Below are 15,883 nucleotides of genomic sequence, written 5' to 3'. Positions count from 1 at the left end.
TTTAGATTTTGATGATTTGCGTGTGATATGATTCAACGGATGTTTAGATGAATCGTTTAAAATTTTAAAAAACCTTCAACTTCTGATATTTTGCCTTTTCATTTGGGCCTCCCAATCGAAGCCCCACCCGTAGGGCGGGTACCGTTGCTAGTTGTTTCAATGGAAAAAGGGGGGGATAGGTTCCCGAGTCGGCGAGGCAAAATCCGCGAATGGTGACGCAAGTCCCGAGAATGTCGATGATAATCTGCGAAGGTCTATGAACGTCCCAGAAATGGCGAGACACAACCCGCGAATGTTGGCAATAATCTGTGAATGTCGATGAAAATCCGCGAATGAATGCCGTGCCATTGTTTCAATGGGGAAAAGGGAGACAGCTAATTGCACTCATGGATACTGTGGAGTGTCTTCATTCTGTACAGCAACTCGCAGGGATGACGTTTTATGCAGCTGGTGGGATATCCCGTGAAACATTGTGTACCTGCAGTGTGAACGGTGGACACGTGAAGCTGTTTACAGTGTGAATGACGGGATATCCCACGAAAGCCGTGACAGTGCGAACCACACAGCAGCAAACGCAGGAGCAGGTCATGCTCGTGGCTGGGGGAAAAAAAAAATTTGCCGCCCTGAAAAACCGTGAATTCGTGGAACACGGGGGAAAAAAAACTTGATTTCGCGGAACACAGCAGGCCGTGAATAGAAAAAAAACGCCAATTCGCCTGGGACACTTTTCCGCGAAGAGAGAAACAGGTCACATTTCATCACCGCGAATACGTGGAACTTGCGAATAGCGGAACCGCGAATAGCGGGGTCCCACTGTAGTTATTTTAAATAAACTATCCTGAATTTACATGCGCTGGGTCTGTGAGTCCCGATCTATATTTATCATTGCTCTGTACACATCTTACATTTGATTAGTTCGAGTGAATGTTTCTAATCCACAATGTTATTTTGTGACTCATCTGTGATGTGTTCACATCATTTTCAAAGCTTCATGTGATTTCTCCTTCTTGTTATCTCACATGCTTCCTGAGTTTTTCTCAACTTATTTACTATTTTATCATTTTTGAAATGAGATCAGCGCTTCGATTCCTTTACCAAATCTAAACAGTTTCCTTTTGTTTCACATGATTGACGAGTCTATTAATTATTTTCTTTCGTTGAAAATATCACGTGATCTGTGGTTCGTACTTCTTTTGGCATCGTGCAACCTTTGGTTTTCATCCCACCATCCGTGACGTGCCTCTGTGGTATTTTACACTGCATTTGTGGTATTTTACACCGCTCCTTCCCGATTCCATCTCCAGGCGCTGCATGATGCGGGGTCCGGGGATGACCCACGCTGAAATGGAGTACTCGGTTTTCACTCCGGTTTCTTTCTTTCTTTCTTTCTTTCTTGTTACTTGGCAAAAAAAATATTATTTTTGACAAGTATGTTGATCACTCCGGTTTGTGTGTTTTTGTGTGTGTTTGTCTGTCCGCTCACTTATAGTTGCCAACAGGTCACAATTTTAAACTGATCTTCACGAAACTTCACCAACTGGTACAGTTTGTGGCCTGATATAATTATATTTATTTTTGAGGTCAAAAGATCAACATAGGCCAAAGGTCAACCACTTTTTTCAAATTTCTAAAATCCTCAATTTTCATCCAATTGACTTGAAATTTGAATAGGATTTGCATATCAGTGAACTGAATTCAACCACCAATTACAATTACATTTGTGGCTATAAAGGATATTTTTGATTTATTGATTAATCAATTAATCGATTAATTATTTATTTATTAATCAATTAATTATTTAATTTTTTGATTAATGACTTATTTAATTAATTTTCAAAAGGTTACAGCTTCGGATGAAGCACTAGTGGTTTAGGTATGCTATTAGACAATTGATTAAGAAAATATTTTTGATCGTCATTTATTGATTTTAATTATGCAATTAACCAATCAATAATTGTACACCTCTCACCCAATACAGTCTCTATGAGCTTCACGGCAGTATTGCCGGGCACCGTAGGTGCCCCGGCAATGCCGCAATGGAGGATATGAAATTATTTGGCATGGGGGCAGTGTACTTTGAATGTATCTGTACTTGTTTTCATTATCATTACCCATCCCCAGCACCTTACATTTCTCTATTTTGCCCAATCTATGAAAGCTATGTCGACCTTCCTAAATCTAATCTCCCCCTCCTCGCCCCTCACCCTCCCCCTCACACTCTGCTCTCTACTTTACCTTCAATCTTTGTGAAATCTGCAATTGTAGAAAGTCGACTCTTAACCCCAACCTCCTATGTGGTACTTACCTTGGGCATGCAAGCATTAACACTGCGCTTTACCAATGCACCACCCGACAGTATCTCAGTATCTCCTACATATTTTGTGACAATTTGTTTACTTCTGGTTGTCTCCCGTATGGCCTAGACCTCTCCGTTGCGACATTTGTCAACTGGTCTCCAAGTGGTGATGCCACATTGAATTTACACTAAAGGTTACACGATGAGGCCTATTTTTCTTCCCTGAACATTTTTACTTACAATTTTTTTATCGACACTAAAAATGAATCAAAGCCTTTTGTTCTAAAGATTTCCTGCAGATTTTTTTTTCAATGAAAAGCATGTTAAGATAATGTCAATCCAGCCAACTGCTCTGATTTGCCCCAGTGCATATAGTACTTGTGTGTGGTGAATATGTACAAGATGTTTCAATACAAATCAATCCACTGGTTTGTGATTCATAAAATTTATTCATTCGGTAAAAAAATAATTCAGTTCAACATTCATTCTTCAGGTATCATATGCAAAACAATTATTGTTTCCATTGTAGGGTATAAATTAAGGGAAATAAATTATTAATAAATTATCACCACAAACAAATGTTACGTTTATAAATATAATTTAAATAAATTAATTTGCCATTAAAAAAATACCTTTTTGTAAAGCCGAGTACGCGGTCTTTGGTTCACATTGTTTTAGTGAATTCAAATAAATACAGAAGCACAGTAATAAATAAACGATTAGGTGTGCTGAGGTATGACGAGTGTTTTCCTTACATTTGATAAACTATGATTTTAACATCATATTGTGTCAAAAATGTTTTCTCACGTTGTACCAAGTACGTGATTTATTTACATAAACCTTTGTTTTATCATCACCTTATGAACTATAAAACTGAATTGTAAACAGACAAGTAGTCACTTCACTTAAACACATAACGTTCAACATGTCCCTTTCCTCGATGATTATTTATTTATTTGTATATGATCTTCCTCGTCATCTTCTTCATCAATGTTTTGCAGCACACAGTCTATCCAACATCCTCAAGCCTTTCGCAGCAGAGCAAATTTCAAGTTTATCCTGATTTTGCACCTGTACACAACATAAGGGAAGAAGAAGCAAATAAATAACAGTAAATTAAACATTTCACCAAAACAAATGTTTCATTCATCTGTTAGACATAAATAATCTCAGCCCATTTCATAACATACATTCTCTATCACGATTTTCTTATTTGCTTGTACGCAGCACAAGGCTGCGGGGTAGCATCATTGGCTAACGGTGCAACCATGCCATTATTATAATGCCCTCTGCAGGTTAGGGCAATAATTTGTTGATTGTGCCGGCGATAGCTCGCCTACTCTTCAGGAAGATACCTTGAGATGTTTAACATGCACCAACTAATGTCAGCAGACGGGTCACCCAGTTTAATGTCTATCAGAGGGACGGCACACACATGGATGAACCACACTGCCTGTGAAACACCAGGTTGACAGTTTATAGCTGGGTCGAGATTTGAACCCAGGCTAGACAGCTTATCGGCGAGTGTGTGCATCTCTAGGCCATTCTGTCAACCCTCCATCCTGATGCTGCAACTTGTGTTCAGATTAAATGTCCTATTGAACTTAAAGTAATGATGTTTTCTACAAACAGCCGATCAGACAAGTGCTGTGTACTGCTTTAGGAATTTGTGTCCCTCACGGTGTCCACGTGCTTGTGTCAGTCCTTCTGTGAACAATAACTGAACTTACCCCTTCCTTGCATTCCGCCAAGCGCCTCAAAACTTTATAGGTCTTTCTCTTGTGTGGCTCTGTCTTTACCTGCAAGAGATTAACAAACCTTCAATCATTCAACAAACCACAACCAACTTAAAAACCTCTTCACAACTGTATTTAAAAAAGGGACATACCGTAATTCAATTTGCAGACATTTGAGCATAAGACGACTGCAACAACAAACTTTTAAAAAACACAAAAAAGGGAAAGGCAACCACATTACTTACACAGTTGTTTTCAGACACGTGGGCCATTGTATCGAGCAATAATTTTTTCTTAAGGTCGTGAGGGCTTTGCTTGTGCAATTGCTCCATGAAGGGAATGTACATGTCCGCAACCGATTTCTCCATTAGGCAGTTATCCATCCTCTGTGTGGCAAAGAGCAGATGTAATTACTTTGATTCACAATTTGTTGTGAAATACGATTTGACTTGTGTGTATATATATATATATATTCCCCCTTAAAAGGAAATGTGAGGCTGTAGGAGGTCATTAGGCCCATCAAAGCCTGCAGTAATATTGCCAAGGCTGTTTTATATGTTGTCTATGCCAAGTATCAAGCAGCATTTGTAAAGTCTTTACGATGACATAACCAGGATTTCCACTGCCAACCTACCAGGCTTGGATTCGACGCTCTTAACCACTATGCCACAAAGGCTGGTCAGGTTAATAACATGTCTAGCCAGGCTACACATCAATGTAAAAAAAGAAAAACATAGTACAATGCAGTGCTGGATTGTTCAGTTAACACTTAAAATTGTTGCAAAACAAGGAGGGAAACTGGAAAGATGACCAATTGTTGTAATTAATGTAAGGACAACTTACCATCCTTGAGAGCTGCCGGGTCCTGGGTAAAATTGTTTTGATTTGATCATGATCAACCGACTGGCACAGGTGTTCACCCCACACCTGCAATGGCAATTACGCATCGGTCAGAACGTCTTTGAAAATTGCAATCACACACTACATAATGTAAGCGTCACATTCCGAAAATAAAGGAGACATTGTCAGCACAATTCGTCCACATGCAGTGCAAAGTAGAGGATGTGATCACATTAGCCTAGAAAAGTAATTTCAGAATGGTTTCTCCTGTGAAGACCCGCCAGTAAACTATGTACTTACTTCGCTAGAAATCATTTCGAGATCATCCTTCATCCATGGGAGCGCCTCGCATAGTCCCGAGGACACTGCTCGAGAAGCCCGGACTGCGCCGGCACCCTGAAGTATTAGGTAGGAGACCATCAGTAGGATCACTGGAGAAAGCTTATGGAAGTGGACGAACATTTTGAAGATAAGGCAGTTGAGGATGGGATGAGCAGTTTGAGTCGCACACAACAGGAAGGTCGGCGAGCGATTGTTGGTCTGGCCATGGTGGACTCCAGAATATATACGGTGTGTACAAAGGATTCCCTGAAAAATACACCACGAGAAACAGTTCGAAAGTGGAGATTTTGAATCAGGAATGAAAGTTGACCTAATGAATACAACAGCTCAGCTTCGGTTTCCATTGTAGGAATGGGGAGGGGGAAAGGATCGGTACTTTGAATGTCTACCCCGTCGGAAAGTGCCGCCGTGGCCCTCCTGGAGGTTTCCTCGACGTTTTTCAACTTGCGATCAACATGCTGTCACATACCCTCCCTTCCTCTTTCGAGAGGCGTCACATGCGCTCCGCCTCCGCTGGCAGGACGTTTAGTAGAAAATGCTACCTAAGGAGGAAGTGATGCAGGTGAAACCTCACCTTTCGGGTTCGGCAATTCGCTTTGCTATTGTGGCGCTGCATTGGAATTCACTCTGTTTTCACCCTTTGCACGTTGTTCAGATGCGTTTTCAAGGTCATATCTGGTCGAAGTTTTGATTTATTTTCACTTTTCTCAATTGCACTCACATCTTTGCCACAAGGAGTTCATGATCTGTCCCACAGTCTGTACCTGGAAAAGTATTGGCAGATTGCATAACACTTCTCCACCTTCTGTCAATTAGAATGTAGTCAATCTGATTTCTATATCACCCATCAGGTGAAGTCCATCTGTACAGTCTGCACTTGGGTTGTTTGAACCATGCGTTTGCAGTTACGAGCTCATTCAACACACCAAACTCCAGCATTCCCTCCCCTTGCTCATTTCAGAATACCAAGTCCATGCTTTCCTGCAATCCCTCGTTCTCCTGCTTCTCCAATGTTTGCAGTCCAGTCTTCCATAATACTTAAAACACCTTTGTTTAGGCACCTGTTCCACTAGTTCCTGCAACTTTCCATAAAACTACTCCACATCTTCAACTGCCGCAGAAGTTGGAGCATATATCTGAATGATGATGGTGTTTACTGAATGTCGTTTCATCACTGATATTAATCTATCATTGACTAGGTTGTATCCTTGTACAGTACTTCCATTCCCTTCTTCTTATTGCAAATGCCGTCGTCTTGTTACCTCTGCCCCCGGAGGTGGATGGATGTTATGTTTTCAGCTCTGTCTGTCTGTCTGTCTCTCTGTGAACAAAATATCTCAAAAAGTTGTGCACAGGTTGGGTATGCGACAAGGAAGAATTTATTCAATGTTGAAGATTTGAATCCGGATCCGGATGAGAATTTTTTTTTAAAGTGATTCTTTACCATTGAGTGTTAGAGCTAAAACTTATATATAGCACGATATCTCAAAAAGTTATGGACGGATTCAGACGAAACTTGGTGAACATGTTGGGTGTTTGACAAGGACAAATTGATTGATTCGATTTTGGTGAAGATCCGATCTGGATTTGGTACGCATCTGGATACGAGAAAGAATTATTTAATTTCTTAAAGTGCTAAAGCCCTCCCTCTACACCCCTCAACCCCCCCCCTCTCCCAAACAGTCAAGGTGATAAGAGAATCATCTTTATAGCATCAAGCCCATGCAGCCATTACTAGCAATATGTGCCTGCTGCCTGCACGGCCATCTACGGCCTGCTCCCTGGGTGAAAAATGGGAGATACAATAAGGAATGTCTTGAGTTGTATGCATCCGGCAATTAAAGAAAAGAAGATAAAATAAGTTTAACAACGTATTGATTTATTCAAAAAAATTGATTGGGTAAATTTATCATATATTATTTATCTATTACATAATGCGAACCATGGTGTCTGGCTCACGTTTATAGCGTGCCTTTCCCATGCTGCGTTTGAAAAGCGAAGCATGCAGGCAAAGGTCAACATTCAGTGAGAAGAAATGCATGATTCATTTTAAACGCATAAATACGACATGGAATAATTGATTTGTTTAACAGTGGATTCAGATATGACCTGAGGATTATCACAAAGTTGAACAAACTAAGTCAGCATTGTTAATAACAGTAACTTAAACTGAAAGTCCTTGAACAAAGGTTGCAGTGCAAAGGAATCATTTAATTTAAGAAAAACCTCCATTTAGCATTGAGACATAAAAATAATCTTCTATCTATCTTCTATCTATCTATATTATTATTAGTATTATTATTTTTTTTTAATTTTTTTATTTTTTATTATCATCTATATATATAAGAAAGTTTTTGTTTTGTTTGTTTGTCTGCGCAAGCTAATCTCCTGAACGGTGAAAGATAGGAGGAAACCTCTAATACAAAAAAATGTCGGGACGGGCCCCGGGAAGGTTTTAGGCTAGGTGGCGAGACCTGTCGAGGCCCACCTCGGCCGGGCTGGGCCCATTTCATATTAAAACCTGAGCTGAATTATAGTAGTCAATCTTCTACGGCCGCGAGTAAAAGCTGAATTATAGTAGTAAATGCATTCAAAAAGAACCAAAAATGTTGGGACAGGCCCGGGAAGGTTATAGGCTAGGTGGCGAGGCCGGTTCGGCCGGGCTGGGCCCATTTCACAATTAAAAGCTGAGCTGAATTATAGTAGTCAATCTTCTACGGCCGTGAGTAAAAGCTGAATTATAGTAGTAAATGCATTCAAAAAGAACCAAAAATGTTGGGACGGGCCCTGGGAAGGTTATAGGCTAGGTGGCGAGGCCGGGGTCGAGGCCGCTTCGGCCGGGCTGGGCACATTTCGCAATTAAAAGCTGAGCTGAATTATAGTAGTCAATCTTCTACGGCCGCGAGTAAAAGCTGAATTATAGTAGTAAATTCATTCAAAAATAACCCGGGCAACGCTGGGTGCTTTCGGCTAGTCCAAGCCATTTAGCATTTGACGGGGAAAAAACTGCAACACTACCGATCTCATTAGTATTGATTACCCTCAAGGTACCTTTATAACATACTAAAAGTATAAAGGTCTAAAAATATGGGGTGACTCTCAAATAATGCAATCAAGTTTTCTCCATTTAGCCCCATGTTAAAAGACGTACATATGCCGCATGCTATGATTATTGTCGCTCTCTGAACTTCTATTGCTTATTTTATACACTGGACCTAATCACTAGCACGATATAATAAATAAAGGATATCATACTGTACAATATTGTATATATAAGTGAAGTTTTTACTGTTTTAGTGTCTTATTTAACCACACCCCGTTTTACAAAGACTGCTCACTCCACAGCAAGCGACGGTACATCATTATTTGTTTGTGAACCATATATATCTTAGTTTTTAATCCCATCAATGACATGTATTTAGTATGTTTAGGTCTATTGGCAATAACATACAGTAATACTATATTCAACTTTTCTATATTTGCAGGTAATCCAACCCTGAAGAATGGCGGCCAATTCGTGTGTGTTCTGCAATGAATCCACCAACAACGATAATCCAGTAGTGACACTTCGTGAAAAGGCAAGTCGGACTATTAATGTTGTTAGTGACCAGCGCAGTGACCCAATACAGACTGTTCCAGGTCAAGTTGTTCATCAAGAATGCCGACGTGTATACTGCAATCCAATAAAGGTAGCACAGAGTATCAGAGATACACACAGACCAGGCCCAAGTGTATCGCTCCGATCAGCAGAGGAAGCCTTCAACTTCAAAGCAGATTGCCTCTTCTGTGGTACAAAGGTGAACTTTGATAACAGGAAACAACAAGGAGATGTCCACTCTATCACATTTACAGAATGTAAAGATAGTCTTCTGCAAAAGTGCTCAACAAGGAACGATGCATGGGCCGATACTGTTCGGGCTCGACTGCTCATTGGGTGTGACCTTCCAGCGGCAGATGCCGTGTATCACCAGGTATGCAGTTCAAATTTCCGGACAGGGAAACTGATCCCTCTGAATTTTGTACATAATGAAACAGTACAGAAGAAACAGAAATTGGGTAGACGATACAAATCACCACACGAAGGCGGTCGTCCTGCTCTGGATGACAGATGTCAGGCATTTATAAAGGTGACTGAATTCCTTGAGGAAAATGACGACGAACAAAACACAATCTCTGATCTGGTGGACAAAATGGCCGAGTATCTTGCTGACTCAAATGCCGAGTCCTATTCTCAAAGATATATGAAAGACAGACTGATTGAACACTTTGGCGACAGAGTCATTGTCACAACAGTTAATGGCAAATCGAATGTTGCAACGATGAGGCAAACAGCTGACAGTGTACTTTTGGAGTTTCATGCAAACCAGTCTAAGGATCCTATGATTCAGAAGAAAATAATCCTGGAAGCTGCCGCTAAATTCATACTGGATGACATAAAGCAAGTGGAAACAGGGAATGAAACATACCCAACATCGGAAGACTTTGAGTTCAAAGACGCCAGCCTCAACTTTCTTCCTGATACTCTGAAGATTTTTCTTGGAAAGATCTTGAAGGCAAAAGATGTAGAGCTGAAGATAGCTTCAATTGGTCAGGCTATAATGCAAGCTGCACGACCACGTGTCCTGATTGCTCCACTGCAAATTGCACTAGGGGTGCAGCTGCAGCACCATTTCGCCTCTCGTTTCCTTATTGATTCACTGCATGCACATGGGTACTGCAGCTCATACAAGGAAGTCACGTTTCAACCAAAATGCAGCTGTATACCAGGGTACGGACATACCCAACCACAAGGGAGAATTTGTTCAATATGCAGCTGACAACGTCGACCACAACATTAGAACCTTAGACGGACACAACACCTTCCATGGCATGGGGATAATAGCCATGATTACCCCTGGAACAACACAAGGACATCCGATTCCTAGAGCTCAGGTCACTGCCAGCGACATAGAAACAACTGGAAGAATCCAGATACAGTACCATAGAGCTGACGACCAGGCACTTGCAACCTTGACTTATGGGAGCGTGCCTATCATGAGAGCCCATGATCCCACAGCCAACCTTGATGTACTGTGGAAGACGTCACTGCTGTTCAAGATACCAAGACCTGCATGGTCCGGGATGATGCAACTCTTACATCGTGGTGTCCAGCATTCAAAATCGTCTGTCCTGTTTCTCCCAATGATTGATTTGAGCTCGAGCGACACTACATGCATCTACTCCACTCTCAACTACATTGCGCAACATGCTAAACAACATGATGTACCTACCATCATCACCTTTGATCAGCCACTATGGTGGAAGGCATTGTCGATCATTCTCTCGGAGCCAGATGGAAGCCCCATGCGACGTATTGTGGTAAGGCTAGGTGCCTTTCATATGGAAATGAGCTTCCTTGGCAGCATAGGGCACCTCATGGGTGGTTCTGGGTTGAAGGAGCTGCTAGAACTCATATACACACCAAATGCAGTGGATCACATCCTAACAGGAAAAGCAATTTCCAGGGCTGTACGGGCACACATCCTCCTGGATGCTGTCCTGAATGCACTCCTCCTGTCTGATCCTCTTGGAGGAACACAATACAGAACTGCAGAAGACTTGCCAGTTCGGGATGAAGATGCAATGAGTGGCTTGGCCGATGATGATGTGATTCATCCAGATGTGAGTAAAGCAAGGACCCTGTATGATGCGTAGGTGAAAGGCACACGATCTTCCAACGATGTAGCAAGTGATCCAATCCTTGACAAGATCAGCAAAGTCTTTCAAACACAGACAGAATCATTGACCAAAGACCGAACAGCGAAACTGTGGTTACAGTATATGGATATGGTGAAGATCTTAAGAAAATTCATCAAAGCCGAGCGTATGGGAAACTGGTCCCTGCACCTCGAAGCTGTATCTGATATGTTACCATATGTAGCAGCCTCAGGTCATTCACTCTATGCTAAGTCTGCCAGGATTTACCTGCAAATAATGCACAGCTTAGAACAGGACTATCCAGATGTGCACCGTAAGTTTACTCAGGGCTTCCATGTCGCCCGAAGAAGTAGTAGAGCTTGGGATGGAATTTCCTCAGACCTGATGATTGAGCAAGTACTCATGAGAAGTATGAAGACCAGCGGGGGGTTAACAAGAGGAAGAGGAATGACAGAGCAACAACGGTTAACGTGGCTTTTGTCCATGCCGGCTTGTTCGGAGACGAACAGATCGATGCAAGAGCTCACTGGAGTGAAGTACAGCACAGGTGAACAGAACAAAGAGATGGGCAAAACCAGGCAGCATCGCGACATGCAAGATACAAGTACACTACAGGTCGCTCTAGTTGACAGAAATCCTTTCAAGTGTCATCCATCCCTCAGGAACATAATGACTGGTGTCAACGCTGGCAGTAAGGTTGATGTCGACAATGCCAAGCTCATTGGAGACAAGATCATGCACTCCATGACAAATCAGTCAGTTGTCCACTACACGTTCAAGCGCAAAGACCAAGCCACCACATTTCTGAAGGCCAGATCATCTGTGCGAGTTGGTAAAGACCAGGTACAGATAGACCCAGAACTGCTATTCCAGCGTCTCATCATCTCAAAATCTGCTGAAGATAAGGAAGAGATGTTTCGCTTTGAGTTATGCCCTCATCCACCTGCGCTGTTTGATGAAAAGCTGATGCTACGTGAAGCCCAGAAGTCCGTACTCGGAGATGCTATCTGGTCTAAACTTGAACCAGGTACCATAGAGTCAATCGGCGAAATCCAGTATGTCTTGGATGGTGGAAGTCTGCTGCACCATATACCATGGCCACGTGGTTCACCAACATATCGAGAGATCTGCATGCTCCACTGTGACTATGTTACAAGAAAGTACGGAAAGGCCATCGTAATATTTGATGGATATCTTGGTCAATCAACCAAGCACATGACCCACCAGAGGCGAGCAGCAGGTAGAGGTGGACCAGAAGTGACTTTCACTGATGACATGAAGTTGACCATGAAGAAAGACATCTTCCTGGGAAACCTCAACAACAAACAGAACTTCATCAACATGTTGAGCAGATACCTCCGGCTTTCTGGATGCCAGACCCATCATTCCCAGGAAGATGGTGACCTGCTAATCATCCAGACCGCAGTCAGTTCGGCGAACATGAGGAACACAGCCCTTATAGGAGAAGACACAGATCTGATCGTCCTACTCTGCTTCTACGCAAACCTAGAAGCACACGACTTGTTTATGTATAGTCAGGCAAAATCCACTACAAAACCAAGCCACATCTGGAATGTGAAGTCCATGAAACGTCAGCTAGGTGCAGCTGTGTGTGAAAGCATCCTATTCTATTCATACACGCAGTATTGGGATGTGACACGACGTCTCGACTGTACGGCCTTGGCAAAGGAGCGTCACTGAAGAAATTCATGATGAGCACACTCTTCCAAACTCAATCCCAACAGTTCTTGGCTGAGGATGCATCACCAGATGTGGTCGAGGCTGCAGGAGAGATAGCACTCGTGTGTCTCTACAAGGGTAAACCTGATGAAAGTTTGGATTCCCTCAGGTACAAGCGGTTTTGTGAACAGGTCGCAGTCAAGACTTCGAAGATACTCCCACAGACCTTACCGCCCACATCTGCTGCAGCGAGATATCACAGCAGACGGGTGTATCTGCAAATACAGCAGTGGAAAGGAAACAACAGCCTACAACCAGTGGATTGGGGCTGGAGAATGAGCGACGGCAATCTTGTTCCTGTTATGACCGACCTCCCTCCAGCACCTCAGGATTTGTTGAATGTTATCCGGTGCAACTGTTCGACCGATTGTGGTTCCGCACGGTGTACATGCCGCAAGAACAACTTGGAGTGTTCTCCTGCTTGTGGTCAGTGCCGTGGATCTGGCTGCACCAACTCCGTCCTGGACAGTTTCAGCGACGACGATGACGAGGAAAATGATGATTAGGTAGTGGACTGTTGTTATAGACTGTTACATGCAGCTGAATTAGTTAATTGTGGACATTTTTTTACTTTTAAGCGAATCCTTGACTTCCGACAGTATTTTATGAGTCAGTATTATTAGTTTCTCTATATGTGATTTTATTATGAGTTTGTGATTTTAATCAACAAAATGTGCCATAATTCTGAAACAGTCATGACAAGTGATTCATGTATTTGCATATCAGTGATCAGTATTTAGCTATTGGGAATTTTGTTTACGTGCTTATTTTTTTGTTCCGTACGGGCCGTACTGGGGCTGTAACATGCTGTAATTCCTGATATTAAAAGTACTAGGGCATTGCCCGTACTATATCTATATCTAAAATTATATCCCCCCCCTCTATTTACATGAAATGGTTTGGTCCAAAGCGAACGGCTTCCGGAGTTTGGTAAAGAAATCGCCATCGCGTGCACAAACGCGCAGGAAAGCGAATGAATCGCAAATTCGTTTTTATTAGTTTTAAAACATAGTTTAACGCCAACATAGTTTGCAAACGTGAAATAAATGAATACGCTCTCAAATGTGCCATCCGAGGCAGAGTGTGTCCGCCACGTTCGGCACACGCGATAGTTCGCTGCTCTCTGATTGGTTGAATCGTTTTTTGGACATAGCTCGGTAAGTAATTGTCCGATTAATATGAAACCTTGAAAAGGCACATCCTCGGGTCCCCAGCAATATACCTGGCAAGTTAAAAGTATATCGGACCCGTGGTTGTCGAGAAACAGCGGTCACAGACAAACAGACGTACAAACGTACAGACGTACAAACAGAGATTACTGGAATTATAGATAGATAATTATATACCATGTGCTCGGAATGTATCGCAAAATGTGAACAAATCGTACCGCAAAAGGATGAAAAGGGGGGTCCATGTACCAGTGATTTTGACAGACACCCCATATTTTTAGAGCTTTAGACTTTTGATATGTTATCTGGTATATATTACTGCATACAATTTCGCACTGATATGTAGTGTTGCAGTTTTTTCCTATCTGGCCCCATATTTGGGCTAAATGGCTTGGACTATTATGGGACAAATGGGAGACCAAATTGGAGGTTTAAAAAACAGTATGGGGGTAATGAGATCGAAGCGAGGGCTGATAGTGAGCGAATGAGGGACGAAGCGAGGGCTGATAGTGAGCGAATGAGGGACGAAGTGAGGGCTGATAGTGAGCGATTGGGGGGCGAGATGGGGGGCAAAATGGGAAAAATGGGGGAACGGCTAGAAGCTAAATTTGAGGGATTAGACAAGAAATTTGAGGGGTTAGACAATGGGATAGAAGGGGTGAAACATGGGTTAACGGGGGTGGAAAATAGAATGGCTGCCCAGGAGAATCAGATAGAGGGGGTGAAAAATGGGTTAATGGGGTTAGAAAATAAAATGGAAGACAAATTGCGGGAAATAGGGGAGCAATCCGCTCGAGAAATTAAACAAATGGGAGAGCAGATAGAGGAGGTGAAAATCGGGGTAGAAACCAAACTGGATGCTCAGAGGGATGAATTGGGACAGATGAGGGCGGCATCTACAAAAGAGAGGGAGGAGATGAAAGAGGAGATACACGAGGTGTAGGTGAGGAGGTCTCGGGGGTACGCGAGGAGGTAAAGCGAGGTGAAAAGCGTATAGAGAAAGAGGTGAGAAATGGGACGGCAAAGTTACAAGGGGGCATAGAGGACCTGACGGAGGAGGTGGAACAGCTGACGGTGGGACAGACGGAGTTAGTGGAGCAGGTACAAAGGAACACTGCGGTACTAGGAGGGTTGAAAGCGACACAAAAAGAAATCAAAAATGACTTGATAGCGACACAGAGGCAATGTCAGATGGTACGTGAGGGACTGACAATGAGGTTGGAAGAGGTGACAGAAGTAATGGAGACGAAGGACCGGGAGGTGAGGGCGCACATAGAGACGGTCAAGGTAGCCTTAGAGGACGAACTTGAGGAAACGCACCGGGAAATAAAAGAGGTGAAGCAAAAATTAGAGGAAGTGGAAGAAGAGGTGAGTGAAATTAAGAAGAGACGGACAGAAACTAAGAGGGAGATAAAGGAGGAAGTAATGGAATTGGTACAAGGTCGGTGCTCAAATCGTGATGTTGTGCTCGCTAACCAAATAAAGAGTGTGCAGGTGGCGAAGGAGGTGCGGAGACGAGGTGCCAAGGTGAGTGGCGATATATTCGGAAATGCATATGCTGTGAGGAAAGCTTCAGTTGGCTTGGGGGTTGATTTGGATCCGGGTGTTCGTGAGAGGCCGTTGGTGAAGTGTGCGACAGGTACGGTGTGCGAAGGAGGAGGTGTGCGAGAATGTCCGACTCTGGGGTGTGTGAGGAAAAAGTGCGCGCCGAGGAGTGAGTGTGCTGTCGAGAGTGAGTCGGTCGTAGCGCGTGTGCGAGGGAGCACATGGGAGCGCGTAGTGAGGAGTGTTACAGAGGATGTAATGAGAGAGTGTACACCTGTGGTGAGGGTTACGGAGGAAGTAACGAAAGAGTGTGCGCAAGAGGATGCGCGGGAAAGGCGTGTAACGGACGGGTGCATGGGGAAAGAGTGCGCTGTCAAGAGTAAGGGAGGATGCACACCTGTGGTGAGTGTTACGGAGGAAGTAACGGGAGAGTGTGCGCAAGAGTGTGCGCGAGAAAGGTGTGTAACGGACAGGTGCATGAGGAAAGAGTGCGCTGTCGAGAGTAAGGGTGAGTGCGC

The 15,883-nt window shown here is 43.1% G+C and overlaps 1 protein-coding gene across 1 annotated transcript; it reads right to left on the bottom strand.

Annotated features, from left to right (window-relative positions):
* Positions 1–2,728: 2,728 nt before the first annotated feature.
* On the bottom strand, positions 2,729–5,690 carry LOC144889810 (uncharacterized). The gene is made up of 5 exons (XM_078771009.1): positions 5,173–5,690; positions 4,876–4,959; positions 4,278–4,418; positions 4,027–4,095; positions 2,729–3,367 (listed from the first exon to the last, which is right to left on the bottom strand). Exons 1-5 carry the CDS (start codon positions 5,332–5,334, stop codon positions 3,284–3,286), a joined length of 540 nt encoding a protein of 179 aa, XP_078627135.1. The 5' UTR covers positions 5,335–5,690; the 3' UTR covers positions 2,729–3,283.
* Between the last annotated feature and the right edge of the window lie 10,193 nt (positions 5,691–15,883).

The sequence above is a fragment of the Myxine glutinosa genome, chromosome 1 (assembly GCF_964187855.1).
Source record: "Myxine glutinosa chromosome 1, kmMyxGlut1.1, whole genome shotgun sequence".
NCBI lineage: Eukaryota > Metazoa > Chordata > Myxini > Myxiniformes > Myxinidae > Myxine > Myxine glutinosa.
This window is presented reverse-complemented; position numbering and strand designations above follow the sequence as displayed.